Below are 14,750 nucleotides of genomic sequence, written 5' to 3'. Positions count from 1 at the left end.
CATCACAGATCACTGCAAAACTGACAGCAGAGCTGCTCTACATGGGGCATTTTTAACACAGTCAGTGTCAGTTGGTGTCTAATGTCTTCTCCATGCCACGGCCTTTCAAGGAGGCTACCAAGCGCATTGGCCCTAACAATGCATCCCTGAGTTAGGTGCTCCTGCTTTAACGCCTTGAGCTTAACCTGACCAGCATGATCAGGGCCAGTGCCTTGGCGGGTGATGCTGATGCGGCCCTGCTTTTAACCTAAGCAGTGTTTTACAGGAAGCTGGGCTTAGTGATAATATTGAATACATACTAGCTTTTTAAGGAGCCGCGTTTCAAAGTATAACAGGCCGCTTTTTATCATCATGTGTCTGGGAAGGAGGCTTTGCAGCAAGCATCACAAGGAGGAGACAAACTACACATGTGCAAGGATGCTTTGCTGCAGCAAATGCAACATCAACTAGTGAAGAAACACAGGCAGAAGGAAGAACACCAACAAGACAAAGGTATGGCAAGTTCACTAGGAATGTCCAGCTCAAGATTGATGGCATCAACCCATTGAGAGTTGTGTGAGCAGTGAAGACACACAGCCTATGGGGGGGGGGTTCTGTGGAACAGCCTCCTTAGTGTCCTGGTATTTTTAATACAGATGGGAGGTCAAGGAGAACAGACAGTGCTCCACCAGCTGGAAGGATACTTGATGCCTTACTAACAGGCACTTCACCCAGGAGAAGGGGTGTTGACCCATCAAATTACTGGTATAGTAAGTGGTCCTTCTGGCCTGTGGCACTTTTGTGAGTTGCTGTTGAATCCGTACACTACCCCCGCCAGTGTGCACTCCAATAGAACCTTTAGTGTGACTGGGGCTAACGGCAGGAGAAGGCTTGCAGTGCCGTGTGTTGAACAACTGACATTTATAAAAATGAACAGTCATTTTATTGCAGAAATATGTAATGGCATTTACTTCATGTTTCGGGTGGAACGGCTTGATTTGATTTACATCGACAAAATGTTCCACTGTCATTTAACCCTCCTTTTTAACTGTTCGGTACACCATGGGGGAGACCTTGTCTATTATGCTAAATGGACCTTGCCATGCTGCAAGAAAGGTAGAGTTTTTATGCTTACTTTTTCCCAAAATTTAACTTATAGACCTGATCTCTTACCTTGTATTCCCTTGTAGGTGTCTTCCTATCATCATATGTTTTTGCACTATCAGCCGCCCTCTCCAGATACTGCTGCACAGGTTCTGCTAGAGGGTGCAGTGACCCCTTAAGGTTCTAGGGCTCTTCCATGGGTTGCATCTACACACTAAAGTTCTCATGCTCTCCAACTGCGCATTTCCTAAAGTTCTCCTGATTTCCCACAGGTTGCTGCCACACTCACCAGAGGCCTGTCCTCAAAGGCAGGTGGAGCTCTATGTAGCTCTTCTGATTGGCTGCTGCCACTATTCAGTCCAGCACCTACAGAGAATGGACTGCCTGCAATAAAGGCAATATGTCCCTGAACACCTCATGGGGTAGTTGAGGGTACCCTTCCCAAAGACGGAAGCTACTAGATGAGCATTAACTTGAACCGTTTGTTGGGGCTGCGCAAGAAACAGAGATCTTACATTGGCCACAGTTACTGGTGCTACAGGCATTGACTGAGTAGACCGGTGGGTGCAATGGTTTTGGCAGGGCATGCCCAGTGTCGCTGCTGTGCTGCACCATGGCCTTGGTAAGTCCCAGAACCATCTCCCTCCTCAGTACCACTGTTAGAGGGGGCAGCGGTGGGAGCTGAGTCATTATGGAGCTCTGTGGATGCTCCAGATGTATTCAACTGGTATATTTTAATGTGCCACCAGTATATGTGGTTCCTCGTGGTCATCATCCCTATGACACAGCCCTTGCTCTTTCATTCTGCCCTCACTTCCGGCTCTTCCTACAACCCTCTACTGATCATGTTTCCCCACCCATGTCAGTAACCTCCGGTGTCCCGAAAGGATTGTGCATCTCCCCCACTCTGTATAACATTTATACAAAACCACTCTTTGACCACTTGAATGTCCTTGGCAAATCTTACACGAATTACACTGATGACACCTAAATCCTCCTCCCGCTCTAAGGCACCGACCACCAAGACTTTGCGGGCATCATTTCAGTCTACAACATCATCCAAAGCTGGATGGCGGCCCACTGGCTATGTCTAAATGACGACAAAACCAAGATCCTCATTGGAGGTTCGCACACCACACTCCACATGGATCAAGCGTACAAAGCATTTAACACAGACAGAAACCTGATCCAAACCTCACCTGCAGCCAAATCCCTGGGCATCTACCTAGACGCTACCCTCGACCTCTCATGCCAAGTAAATGCTATTGCCTCTCCTGCTGACTACACAGCCAAACTACTCAATACCAGCAAGCCCTTCCTCACCATGACTAACCACCTCGCCATAGCCAGAGCCTTCACCAGAGCTAAACTGGACTTCTTCAATGCCCTCTTTGCAGGTACCTCTGAGCAAAACTTGTGCAAGCTACAAACTATTCAAAACAATGCCCTCCAAGCCGCTCCAGGCTGGTACAAGCACAACCATGTCTCACAAGCCAGAAAAGATGCCCACTGACTTCAGATCCATGAGCAAATTGAATTCAAGACTCTGTCCTTCGCACACAGGTGCCTCACCAACACTGCCCCGGTGTACCTCCCACATCATGAGGAGAATTACAGCCCCCACAACTGCTAAGATTCACAAGCTGCCACTTCCTCAGAGTAGCTAACTTCACTCGAAAGACTGCAGGAGGATCAAGCTTTCTTGTCATTGCCACAAAGCTATGGAACAATCTCCCCATTGCCCTGGGAAAAGAACCTTCCTACTGGACCTTTAGGAAAAACCTGAAAACCTGGATTTCCACCTAAGGCACCTTGCTCTAAGTCTTTCCAATCCTGCAACCTCTCCCAAACGGACAAACAGCCACCTTTATATGTATCCATGTCTGATGGTACCACCTGATAACTGATTCCCCTTCCCCCCCCCACCCACTGTAACTTTGGCTCGTCACCCAATGTAACTAGCACCTAGATACCTAAGGGTTCAGTGTGCTGCAACAAATGCAAACATATATAATTAAAATAACGTGTAGCCATCAGATTCAGGGACAGACAGGCTGAGACCTTTGTTCCCATCTAGTTCTAGGGAAAAAAGATCCAGGGTAATGCAAGGTAGAAAGCTAAGCATCATTGGTTGTGGCCTAGAGAATCAGAACTGGTCACCTTCCAAATGACCAAACCTCAGAAACAAACCACTGACCAATCCCTACCCACCACTAACGCTCATGTAAAAATGTTGCAACGGCCAATGAGATTGCAGTATGATTACATGTTTTTCCCGGTATCATTTTAGCGGGAGGTCTCAGGCGGAGCCACCAGACAGAGCACAGCCAATAAATATACTAACCCCTATAGAACATATATCTTAGTAGAGTCCCCTAGCCAAAATTCCACCTTGTAGGTTTTCAAGGATGAAACGTCGATTGGGATGGAATGCCCGTTTTTAAGCCAATGCCAAGTCTAGAATGATTCGAGAGCTCGGAGATTGTCTTGATGTCCACAGCTGTCCCTGTTTTATATGGGTTTTGTTAAATAAAACCGGTATTGATCAAATTCTTTGGACTCTTCTGTTTTTGGGCGTGGAATTTTCCCCTGGCCTGTCCTCTCTGCTTACCCAGGGAGTTCGCACCCCTCCTTTACGGTGATATTTCATTTATTTTAATACATGGCTGTGCCATTATCCCCTATAGTCTCTCTTTTTTAAACTTAAATATTTGCATTTACAAAAAATAAAAAATAAATCCCCTCTAGTCTCTTGCTTTACAGTATTGCAAGAAACCCTCCAGCTGTCGATACATCTAATCACTGCAGAAAATGTTAGTGAGAAAAGAACACTAATATGCAGGTTGAAATGTGCTGCGCGAAATATTTTAAGCAGTTTAATACAGAATATTGGAAACCTGGTTTCAAGTTTAAATGAAGCGATGGTGTGCGGGCACATGCTGGCTCCAGAGGCAGCAGGGATGCTGCTGTGCGCAGTTTCAAGCAGCAGTAGCTATGACGTCAGAACTCCACTGTGATCATTATTAAAAATGGGCTATGAATTTTGTGAAATTAAGAAAGTGTCCGTGTGTACTTTTCCCCCCACATTTCACACAAGACCAGAAACAGAAGCAGAGAGGTGATTAATTGTACACTTCAAAGGTAGATTGCCATTAATGCCCGCTGGTGCCACGGGGCAGGGTCGCCCACACTGCAGCAGCGCATTTAGTGCGTAAGCCCGACACACTGCGTGTGCCCGCTGTGCAGGTTACGCAGCGTCAGCATCACGTGCCTAATCGCCTGTAATCGCCCTCGCCTGATAAAGATGTACGGGACGCTGAGGGAACACGCTAAGCCTGCTCAGGGGCCAACTGCAAATCCGTGGCCGTGGCTTCCGTGCGAGGAGAGATGGTGCCTGTGGCAAAGGACAATCCCCGCCGCCCTCCACCCACGCAGCCACTAAAGACCCAAACCCACCGAAAAGTGAAATCCAGTCGGGCTTACAGAAGCACCAACACTGTGCTGACCATCTCTCCAGAAATTCATGAAATGCGAAGTGTTCTCATGCACTTTCCTTGGGGGTATTCGGAAACCCTGGCTGGCATGCAAGCTCCCTAATGGTGTAGAATGCCAACTATAAAAAAAATATAGCAGTTAAACAAATGCATTTCAAAATAATTGGTATTTAGATTGCGTCTAAGTTATGGAGTAAATCAAATAATATAAACATGACTAAGGTTCTTGACCAGGAAACGTGCAAATGGTAATTGGTTATTTATATCGCGCTTGAAACCCAGAGATTTCTAAGCGCGAACCGAGGGGCGAACTCGTGTTGCTCTGCATCCTCTTGCTTTCAAGGCGAGCGCCTTGCCCCCTAGCCATCTTTCCGAGACCTGTGGAACTGCATTATACGCAAATGGTTCTAATGCATATTCACAGTGGCTGTCCTGAAAACCTGACTGGCTTCGCTATTGTGTGGGTCGACTAACGCTGCCCTATTTTAGAACAGCAATACCCTTTACCAACAAGCAAGACAGTTCTGCTCATCATCGACACGTGCAAAGCAGCAGCCAGTGCCTCCAATCTTAAAATCATTGAAAGGCTACATTGCTGCGTTGTCGGGAGATCTACTGGGTACTAATCATAGATTCAATGCACCTTGATTATGGAATTGGGGGCCTGCCTGTCTTGTTTCCGCCCCTCCATTTAGTAAACAGTCCCCTACGTCTGCGTTAAAACTGGTGAGTCCTTTCACTCTAGAGTCGGTATCTCGCTGGCTTCCGTGCAGCTGTCCAACCGGAAACCAGCCAGTAGCCAGACTCTGCCAGTGACATGGAAGAAGGCTTTAACGACAGTTCTTTAAAACGATGAAAAAAAGGCATTGACAGTTGCAATTTTTAACAAACAAGAGATTTTCTGGCAATGGCAAAATGCCATGGCAAATCTGGCATCCCTCGCTCCAAACCTCGGGCAGTGAAGGTGCTCGCAAAATCGCAAATGGGTTTGGTTTTATGAATGAAGCCACGTGAGGGGGCGGGGCGTGATCCCTGCCACATTTGATATCGTTATTATCAGCTCAGGGAAGCCGGTGCTTTGGTTTTCGTGCGCTTAAAACACGTTTCTCTGCTGTTTAGGAGCTCCGACTTCTCCCCGGACACCCAGCAGCTGTCTGGAGCTGTCCTGAGTGCTGAAAAATGGTCTTGACGCCCACCCCACTTCAGATCATACCTGGACTGAGAGTTGTTGAATGGAGAGATGGGGTGAATAGGGAGGGGTGACCGAGGAGAGAAAGAGAGGGCGAGAAAGAAAGAGAGGGGTGTGTGTTTGAAAGCAACAGAGACAGACAGGTGGAGTAATGGGAGGGGCGACAGAAATCTCGATTGAGAGGGGCAGGTGGAGCGAAAAAGAGAGAGTAGCGAGAGACATCTCGATTGAGGGGGGGCGCACTGTGCGCCCTTGAAAGGGGGGAGGGGTGAGACGGTGAAATAGAGAGTATTTCAAGGACATCGACCTGGAGAAATATGAAAGCGATGGGTACAAGAAAAAAATAATTATACATATTTTGAAAGAGGGAGAGAAAGAAACCCAGAAAGCTAGAAGGGCGCATGTGCCCATTATACCGCGCCACGCATAACTCACCTGTCCGCAGCTAGTGAAACAAAGCAAAGCATTCACGAGACAGGGCCCTGCTGCCACCAAACAGCAAACCAAGCGCGACTTTGCAGTAATGTTATGCATATCACCACTATATGCTTAGCACAGTAAATAGAGTGTGCACTTGCATTGCTGTAGTGTAACAGAGCATGCTGTGCCATTGCGTGCACTACAGACCATACAGCATGCACGAGAGGACATGCACCGGTGTTACCAAGTGTACCTGGTAAGATAGCTCAGCGGGTTGAGTGCTCGCTGCTGTGATCTGAGCATGATCTCTGGAATCCAGCACGGCCAACTCAGCCTTTCATCCTTCCGAGGTCGACAAATGAGCACCAATTTCGGTTGGGTGATATTGTATGTAAATGTGTGCTCTGTAAAGCGCTTTGGGTTAAGGTGCTATATAAATAACACATCATTATCATTACTTCATTGATGTGGGAGTGTGACTACTTTTTAGCATATCTGTATAGTAATTGTGCACAGAACACCTATACAAGGAACTGTGCCATGATCCTTCAGAACAGGCGCTCTTGCACAGCTCAAAGCTACTCGGCCTATCGTCCTGGGGAGAATGAAGGCCTGCAGAGATTACAACCTGGCTGTGACTTCACAGATGTCCGTGGCGAGCGCTCCACTCGCAGTGCGGTTTTACTGGCTTGTAGATGCCACTCACCAGTGCTTGCACGCCCCTCGGCGGCCAGCGCAGGACATTGCATCTTACTGCCTGCTGGTGCAATATAACTGACACGAGGCGCGTGTAGAAGCATACCTTTATCGCTGTTCAACGGGGAGCGCGCCGTGGTTCACCCCCAGATCACTGGCACCGCCACATGAGCAAACACACACCGATTTAACTGAAATAATGAACTCACCAACTGCATATTTTAAGAATCTATAACTGAACTGTAGTGCTTTTTTTCGATTGCCATCTGTTGCGTAACTTCATTTAGAACACTCCCTGCACTTACCGCCCGTATATTTAAGGAGGCTGGCAAAAAACCCAAGGGAAAATTAGCGCGTGTCACCCGGCAACAAAAGACACCGCTCCAGGGCGCGAGAGTCCCGCTGGGGAGATGCGCGTGCGATGTCTTTCAGCACCGAGGACAGCGCCAGTCCCAACCTGCAGAGGGACGCCCGGGCTGCTGTCCGCGGTCCTGGTCCAGTCCGAACACAGCACCCACACAGCTGCCACACACATACACACATATAAACTCAATTCCTATTCAGCGGGGAAGCGGAGGCTGTTTCACTTGAGCCGCTCCTTCAATAACATGTTAACGCACGGGGCTGCTCGGTTAGTGCCTTTAGAAAACTGGGCTGGTGAACAGAAGGTTCTCCTAAACGGTAGGGATGGAGGGTTGCCGCACAGAATGACCGACATCACGCGCACTTTTCATTCACATGGTGGGCGGGGCGGGGGTAGAGTAAAGGGGAATTTTCAACGGGAAAATGTAAAACATCCTTAAAAGCAATAAGCAAAATAAGGTGGCAGCGTAAACTTGCCAGTTCCGGTCATTAGAATGCGCCAGTCTATGACGAGTGGACCTAACATTCCCATAGGTGATAAACTGGAGCCAATCCAATGTACTGCTGTTCTTCCAGTTTAGGGATGCTACAGAATGGAGCAAAAAGATGTTGTCCCAATCCGTATTCTCTAAAAATGTTTGTACCGAGCATAACACGAATCAGACTGATCTGCCCTTTATGTTGCCTAAAACGAACAGATTTGGGATTTTGGACGTTATTTGGTACACTACAACCAAAATAGGGGTTGGTTTACAACGCGTTTTTCCATGGGATTGTGCCATTGAAGAACGTTTTTGTAAATCAGGCCCATAGTAAACCAACTTTGTGCCAAACCTGTTTGGGCCATTCTGTAATATACAAATATCAAAATGGTGCTAAATGTCTTTTTCACGAGGGCAACGTGTAGAAAATCTGTCCAGGAGGACTTCTCTCTCCATCAGCCATCTACCCATGCACCCGACACCTCCGCAACAGGAAACAGCTCACATCTGCCACCCCTCTCCCCACCGTTCATGGAGTGGGCCAGCGAGCCGGCCTGTTAGTGCTTGGATGACAGAGGCTTGGACAGGGTAGGGCCTGAGCGGAAAAGGCGCGCTCACACTCTGTAAATGCCCACTCAGCAGCACTGCGAGGGCACTTGCAGATGTTAATGTCACTTAGGGGTCCCCACTACATTAGCTCCAGGCCCCACTTGTTGCACAGCCCTAGCTACGCCTCTGGCATCATGCGTGAGCATGTCAATGGCCACCGAGAGACTGGCCCCTGGCTCTACCCTCCCTCCTGCACCCCCCTCCCCACATGAATTTTGAAACTCATTAACAAAATGCGTTGAACCAAACCTAGTCCCTCCTCATTTCGGGGCACCTTTACGCATGGATCTCCATGTTACCTATAACCACCAATACGCATATATTTAACCCGTCCCTGACAATCCGCACCCTCTCGCTGATGCCTCCCGACCGTGGGCATCTGTTCAAGTAGGACCACAGATGTGTTTCAATTTGGGGCGCAGCACGCGGCGTGAAGGCGCGCCCCTACCTCGAGGTTCTCCAGCCGGTCCTTGAGGCTCTGCATGGTGCGGCTCAGGTGGTCGATGACCTGGCCCGGGTCGCGCGGCAGGTCGCCCATGGTGTCCTTAGCCGCCGCGCCCTTGCCGTACTCCTTGCGCCAGGTGCCCGGGCCGTGGCGGTCGGCGCTCTCGGACACGCTCTCGCAGCGGGACAGCTTGCTGGTCAGCTCCCGGATGGTCTCCTTCTGGTGCTCGATGGTCTCCTTCTGGTGCAGGATGGTCTCCCGCAGCTGCAGCACGGTGGCGCGCAGGTCCTCCTCCTGGGCGCCCTGCAGGTACACGGGCGGGCACTTGGGGTCGGCATCCGCGGGGATGGTCGTGCACAGGAAGCGGCCCTCCGTGCTGCCCTGGGCGCGAGCGCCGGGGCTTCCACCCAGGGCGAAAAAGCAAAGTATTCCGGTCAGGACCAGGAGCATGCTGGCCGCCAGGACGAGGGCACAGAGCTGGCGGCGCCGCAGGTTAGTGCAACTTCCTGTGGTAGCGAAGGGCTCTTCTTTCCCCCCTATATTGGTGGCGGGTGTACTAGAATTTGGGTGGGAAACTGGAAGACAGAAATCTTACCAACTGCGCAAAAATCTTAAGTCAACTGCTCCAATTCTGCAGGAAAAGCTGCACCACCACAGGAGAAAATTAAACAAACAACTATTAGTTCGAAAAGCGGTGTGCTTCTGAAACTAGCAAGGACCCGGGAGAAGTTGGGAACAGGATGGCTCGGTCAGAGCTCCCTGGGCAGAGCTGGCGCCTGGGTGGTCGAGGAGTCACTGACGCTGCCCCCTCTGACTGCTGTGGTTAGAGCAGGTGGGCTCTCGCGCCTTCCGCTGGACTTGGTGTGGCAGCTTGCGTGCGAGCTGTGCAGCCTCACCCGGAGATCCACCCACTGACGACGCTCCGCCGAGAGGCACCGGCTCTTAAAGGGCCAGGCGGAAGCCGAGCCCCCTCGTGCCTCCTTACGTCAGTGCCCGTCCCGGATGAATGTATGGCGTGCCAGGAAGCCTGGATCGATTCTCCTGGTGGTGGGTGTGAGGGCAGGGAGACATGGCATTGGCTGGCAACTGGGAAAGAAGGACTAGTGGATTTTATGTGTAGTTTGCACTAAATGATCCGGCGCTGTCCCGCTGGGAATCGTGATTCAGAGGGATCCGTCGACTGTCTGTCATAATGAAATACTGTGAATGAGAACTTAGATGCATTCATAAAAAAAACAGCGTAAAATTGTTTTCCATATCAACCTGTCCAAGCCCCCTGCCGAAACTCGTCGCTCTCAAAGCCAACACCCCTTCCGATAGTAAAACGAAATGAACTTGTGACCATGACGCAGAATCTCACCTGGTCTGTAGGTTGTCCTAAATGTGGACAATTTCAGATTATATTTTCAGCGCCATTTTGACAGGAATGTAGGAACATTTCTTGAGAGGCCCGGATGGCATGAAGTCGGGGGAGTTTACAGCGTTGCCAGAGTGAGAGGTGGTTTATTTATTTAAAAAAATGTTTTTGCATTTTGAAAGTGCTGACACATTCCACTGGCATCGAGGCACTGTTACAAGAATTGTTTTTGTTTTTTAGTTGAGTAATTGATTTTTTCTTCTTAGTTGCGTGTTTATAACACGCTTAAATACCCAGCGGTTTCTAAGCGCGGACCCAGGGATCAAACCTGTGTTGCTTCATGTCGTCTTGCTTCATGGCGACCGCGTTGCCGCTGAGCTATCCTCCCGGGACCATGGTGGGGGGGAGTCAGGTACTCCCAATGTGTGGTGAAAGAAGGCACCAAGATGTACCTAGCCATCTTTATGCTCTTCCATGCCTGGGGGGTGGGGCTAAAGGGGCTATAGCTGCGGGTCATTTAGTCGTAGCCCCGGATAGAAGCTCAGGGGCTACAACTAAAAGGTGGGCTAGCCCAGAGTCCCGACAGTCCCAATATTAGCGTAGCCCCATATCTTTTCTAGACCTAGCAACACCCCTGCCCACTCCCACAATACCATTACAGGCAGGCGCAGTCACAGCTGGTGAATTTATATTACAGGGCACACATAACAACCTCCAATAGGTGCCAGGTCACCAACAGTGCAGAGGAGCGTTTTGTACCAGAAATTGTTGCTGGCTGTCCCCAAAGAAAAACAAGCATTGGCACTGCCAACAGTTGGCAATGCCGCCAGTTTGGGCTTTTGTGTAGACATGGGAACAGCACTTGCCAGAACCAGCCGCAGTGGTACTAACTGGCCATTGATGGCAGCAGCTGAAAAATGGTGCAAGTACCTGGGAATCTATTAGCAGTGCCTGGCAAATGACTAATACTTATTCAAAAGACAAATCTGTTGCCTAACAGGCTTTCAGTGTAGGGCATGCAGATTGTTTATACATCGAGCGGCTGAAGGCAGACCTGGTAAACACATATTTATTATACCAGTAGCAAAAATACATCTCCAATTATATCATTAAGGGCTTACTTCATAGAAAAAAATGCTGAGTCCCAGCAAACTACTTAATGCTTTAACAAACATTGTGCTTACTTTGCAGTTGCGAAAAGTTTGCCCAATCCATGGATTCATGGATTCTAAAGTGTAAAGTAACCCGCTGCACACAGAACAATGAGTTGTGCCTGGAACGCCTACTGCATGCTCCCACGCAAACAAAAACCAGCAGCAACAACCTTGTGGGGTGCAATAGCCCTGAACCCCAAAACTAAAGGCCGTAGTCAGAATGAGGGTGTCCCAAAATGAAAGGCCTGCACTGGAGTAATGTGCAAATTGAGGCCCTCCAATTGCAAAGTGAAAAGGAGCAAAATTAGGTGACCAAATTTTGAGATGCCCAAACACGTTCATTGCCTCCTCGAATGGAAAGACCAACAGCATAATTTGCCAAAGTATCAGAAAGCTGAAATAATTTCTGCCAGAACTATCATTGAGAGAACCCTAAATGGGACAGCAGCAGTGTGAGCTACAGTTATTGTGAAGCAGAATGCTTTTCGGCAGAAAGATTAAAGAAAATGTGTGAATCCGTGTTTCCTTTTCAGTTAAAGACATGCTCCTCAAAATGTGTGCAAAACTGTCAACATAAGAGTTTGGTTCCTGTCATGTTGGGAGCCTGATCTGGGTTAAAATGCTGCAGTCAAACGAAGGCCTTTTCCACAGCTGAAGCACAAAAGACATTTCAATTTTGCCTTAAGTAACACTTTGTAAAACCAGATGTGCCGCAAAGTCTTGAAAAGTGTAATTATGTTGCCCACATGTAACCACTGTATGCAGGGAACAACCTTGCAGTGATATTTCAACATATTATTAATAGGTTGCATTTCAGAGTTCATGTCAAATTAAAATGCAAGCTAAAAAGACAATTTCAACTGAAGGAAGGTTAAGGGGAATTCATTGCCAGTAAGTTTCAATTCCTGGCTGTGAATCCCCCCACGAGTGAAACTGGATTTCAAAGCTTTTTTGCCAAGGGAATGAGCTGAGGAATTCTCTGGGTCCCCAAGTTTTATGGCCAAAAGAACTTAGGCCATCATAAACATGGCCATTAGTCTTTGAAGCTGTAGGCTAACCTAAACAAAAGGGACCCTCTTGACGTCAGAGCTAAAAAACAGATCTCTGCTATGAGAGGGGGTAGAGTGAATGCAGAGCTTCACATCCATTGCACACAATAGGAGATATGCTATTTTAGGTATAACTTGGGAAGTATTAAATCGTACACTATTCACGTACACTATTCATGTTCAGATTTATGAAAAGCTGTTAGTGAGCTGCTGTTGTTGGGCCAAAAATGATTTTGGTGACACCAACCTATCGAAAGTTATAAGAAAAAAAATGATTATGTGCTCTACATAAATATGACAATCATAAAAATGTGAGAACATGAGTAACAAGTGATAGGTATTCCGCCCATCGAATGACAGATTTTTCAGTAATATAGTTTGGGGATAAACGAAGAAAAAACGTGATGCTGTCGGATCATTTGATTCACAAGAAAATGTAGTGTTTGAAAATGCTGGCATATCTGGTGTAATCTGATGAGAAAGGGCATTTATCAAAATGTGAGATTTCCAGGTACAAAAGCCAAATGCAACCCCCTGTCTCTGTTATATGATTGATGGGGTATGCTCCCCTGGCTTCTCAAATCTCTCCACCGTTCTCTGGACCTACCGGCTTGTGGAGGGGTGGCCTTGACCACTGCCCTACCAGTTGTGTGAGAAGGATGATACATCAGTGAAATCATTTGACTTATAAATAGGTTACTCCACCCCAACTGAGGATTCTCTCTGCAAAATCCGAGGTACGCAGCTGACCAAAATCTGAAGCTATCCTTGCTGGAGTTTTTGCTGAAATTTCTTTTCACCTTTGAAACAGTGTTTGTCGTAGAGTATTCCCCTTCCCGTATCTTACTCTGAGCTTGGATTTTGCATTGCATTTTCTTCGTTTTTCATGACTTAGATCTTGCCTGTCATTTCCAGCTCCAGCACAATTAGGGTGATTTCCATTTTCATTTTTCTAAATATTTCCTGTAACCTTTGAAAAATCGTTTTTCCTACCCTGCTCTTCTTCCCCTATCATCTCCTCATCACAGATCTGAATTGTATCTACTTTTCTTTTTTTAATTTTTCTTTCTCATGGGTTGCCTGTGTTTAAATCGAACTTCCTTTGTCTGTTTTGAAGCCCTAATTGTCCTCTAGTCTAATCATCCCGAAGTACCCTTGTGTGCTGTCCCATAGTAATAGTATCAAATCATTGAAAACCCATATTGCTATTGTCGCAAGGGGGAACGCTTAAACTTCCTGCAATCAATTGAGTGAAATTGTTTTATATTGCTTTTCATAAAACAAAATAGGAGTGGCATCACCGTATCTCTAAACCTGATTACTTTCTAGAAGTCTATGCATTTGTGTTGCCACAACATTAGTGACTGCTGTCATCTATTTGTTCTGATTAGACATTCAAATAATACATTAATAAAAGTATTCATTGACAACACACCGGCCTGATTCCTGATCTATTGTGACAAAAGGATGCGGGTGGAGATTGGGTGCGAGACGGGTTGGAGGCCTCATTAAAAAATAATTTGGTGTAATAAAAAACTTTTTTATTGTGTGCCACCTTCTTTTACAAGGGAAGAGATCCCTGACTTGCTGGTGCTCCATAATATATTGTGACAACTTGGGGGCTTGAGTCCGGTACTGAGAGAGTTGTTTCCACTCATGACAGTGTAGCACAGCATACTAGCCCATTGAAGTATTGTTACATTTAGTGGATGGTAAGCTTTGTTACACTGTGAAGGCGCCAGCCATAATTGTACCCTAGGTATCAGAGCTGTGTGGCCAAACAAAATAGCGTAAGCATAAACTAGGAAGGAGCTGGGTGGAGATTTTGCCCTTACATAGATAACCCAGGAGGTACAGAACAATTTTCACAATGAGCACCGTGGAAATTAACATGGCTAGGAAGCACCTTCTGTCCAAATTGTTAATTGAAGAGGAATGGGCAGAACAGGGACATGAAGCCTGGCAATCTAGAATGATGTAACAGGTAACCTCTACAAATATGGGTGTGTGGCAGAACAGTGGTCTGTTACATCAAGCCCTGACAGATTTGTACATGATGCAGACCACTAAAGATGAGCAAACTAAAATGGTCCAGCTCATTGCCTATATTTACTTCCTGTCATGCATGCTGGACGTGGTTCTACCTCTTACGCTCATAGAACAGCTAGACCATTCTATTCCAAATGGCGGTTGTTCGATGCATTGCCGGGAAAACGACGTCTGCACTTTTCACGTCGCTAAATTCACGTGAATTCTGCTTCGTCACGTGAACTACGGCATTACGTATATAAGTAGCGTGGAAACATCACTCGCTGCTTCTGATCGAATCATTTGGCGTTGTGTAGCTGAACCTCCGATCTGCGTCCTTGCAGTTCCTCAGCTGCTTCTTGGGCCTTCTATAGCGTGTTT

At 47.5% G+C, this 14,750-nt stretch overlaps 1 protein-coding gene across 1 annotated transcript in view; it reads right to left on the bottom strand.

Annotated features, from left to right (window-relative positions):
* NPTX2 (neuronal pentraxin 2) overlaps positions 1-9,715 on the bottom strand; it is a 51,504-nt gene extending 41,789 nt beyond the window's left edge. The window contains exon 1 of the mRNA XM_069645655.1: positions 8,785-9,715. Coding sequence (XP_069501756.1) covers positions 8,785-9,231 — 447 coding nt within the window. The 5' untranslated portion in view covers positions 9,232-9,715. The remainder of the gene's footprint in view (positions 1-8,784) is intronic.
* Positions 9,716-14,750: the final 5,035 nt, after the last annotated feature.

This window comes from Ambystoma mexicanum, chromosome 2p (genome assembly GCF_040938575.1).
Source record: "Ambystoma mexicanum isolate Mex_15411 chromosome 2p, UKY_AmexF1_1, whole genome shotgun sequence".
NCBI classification, from domain to species: Eukaryota; Metazoa; Chordata; class Amphibia; order Caudata; family Ambystomatidae; genus Ambystoma; species Ambystoma mexicanum.
Note: the sequence above shows the minus strand (reverse complement) of the source record. Positions and strands in the feature narration are given on the sequence as shown.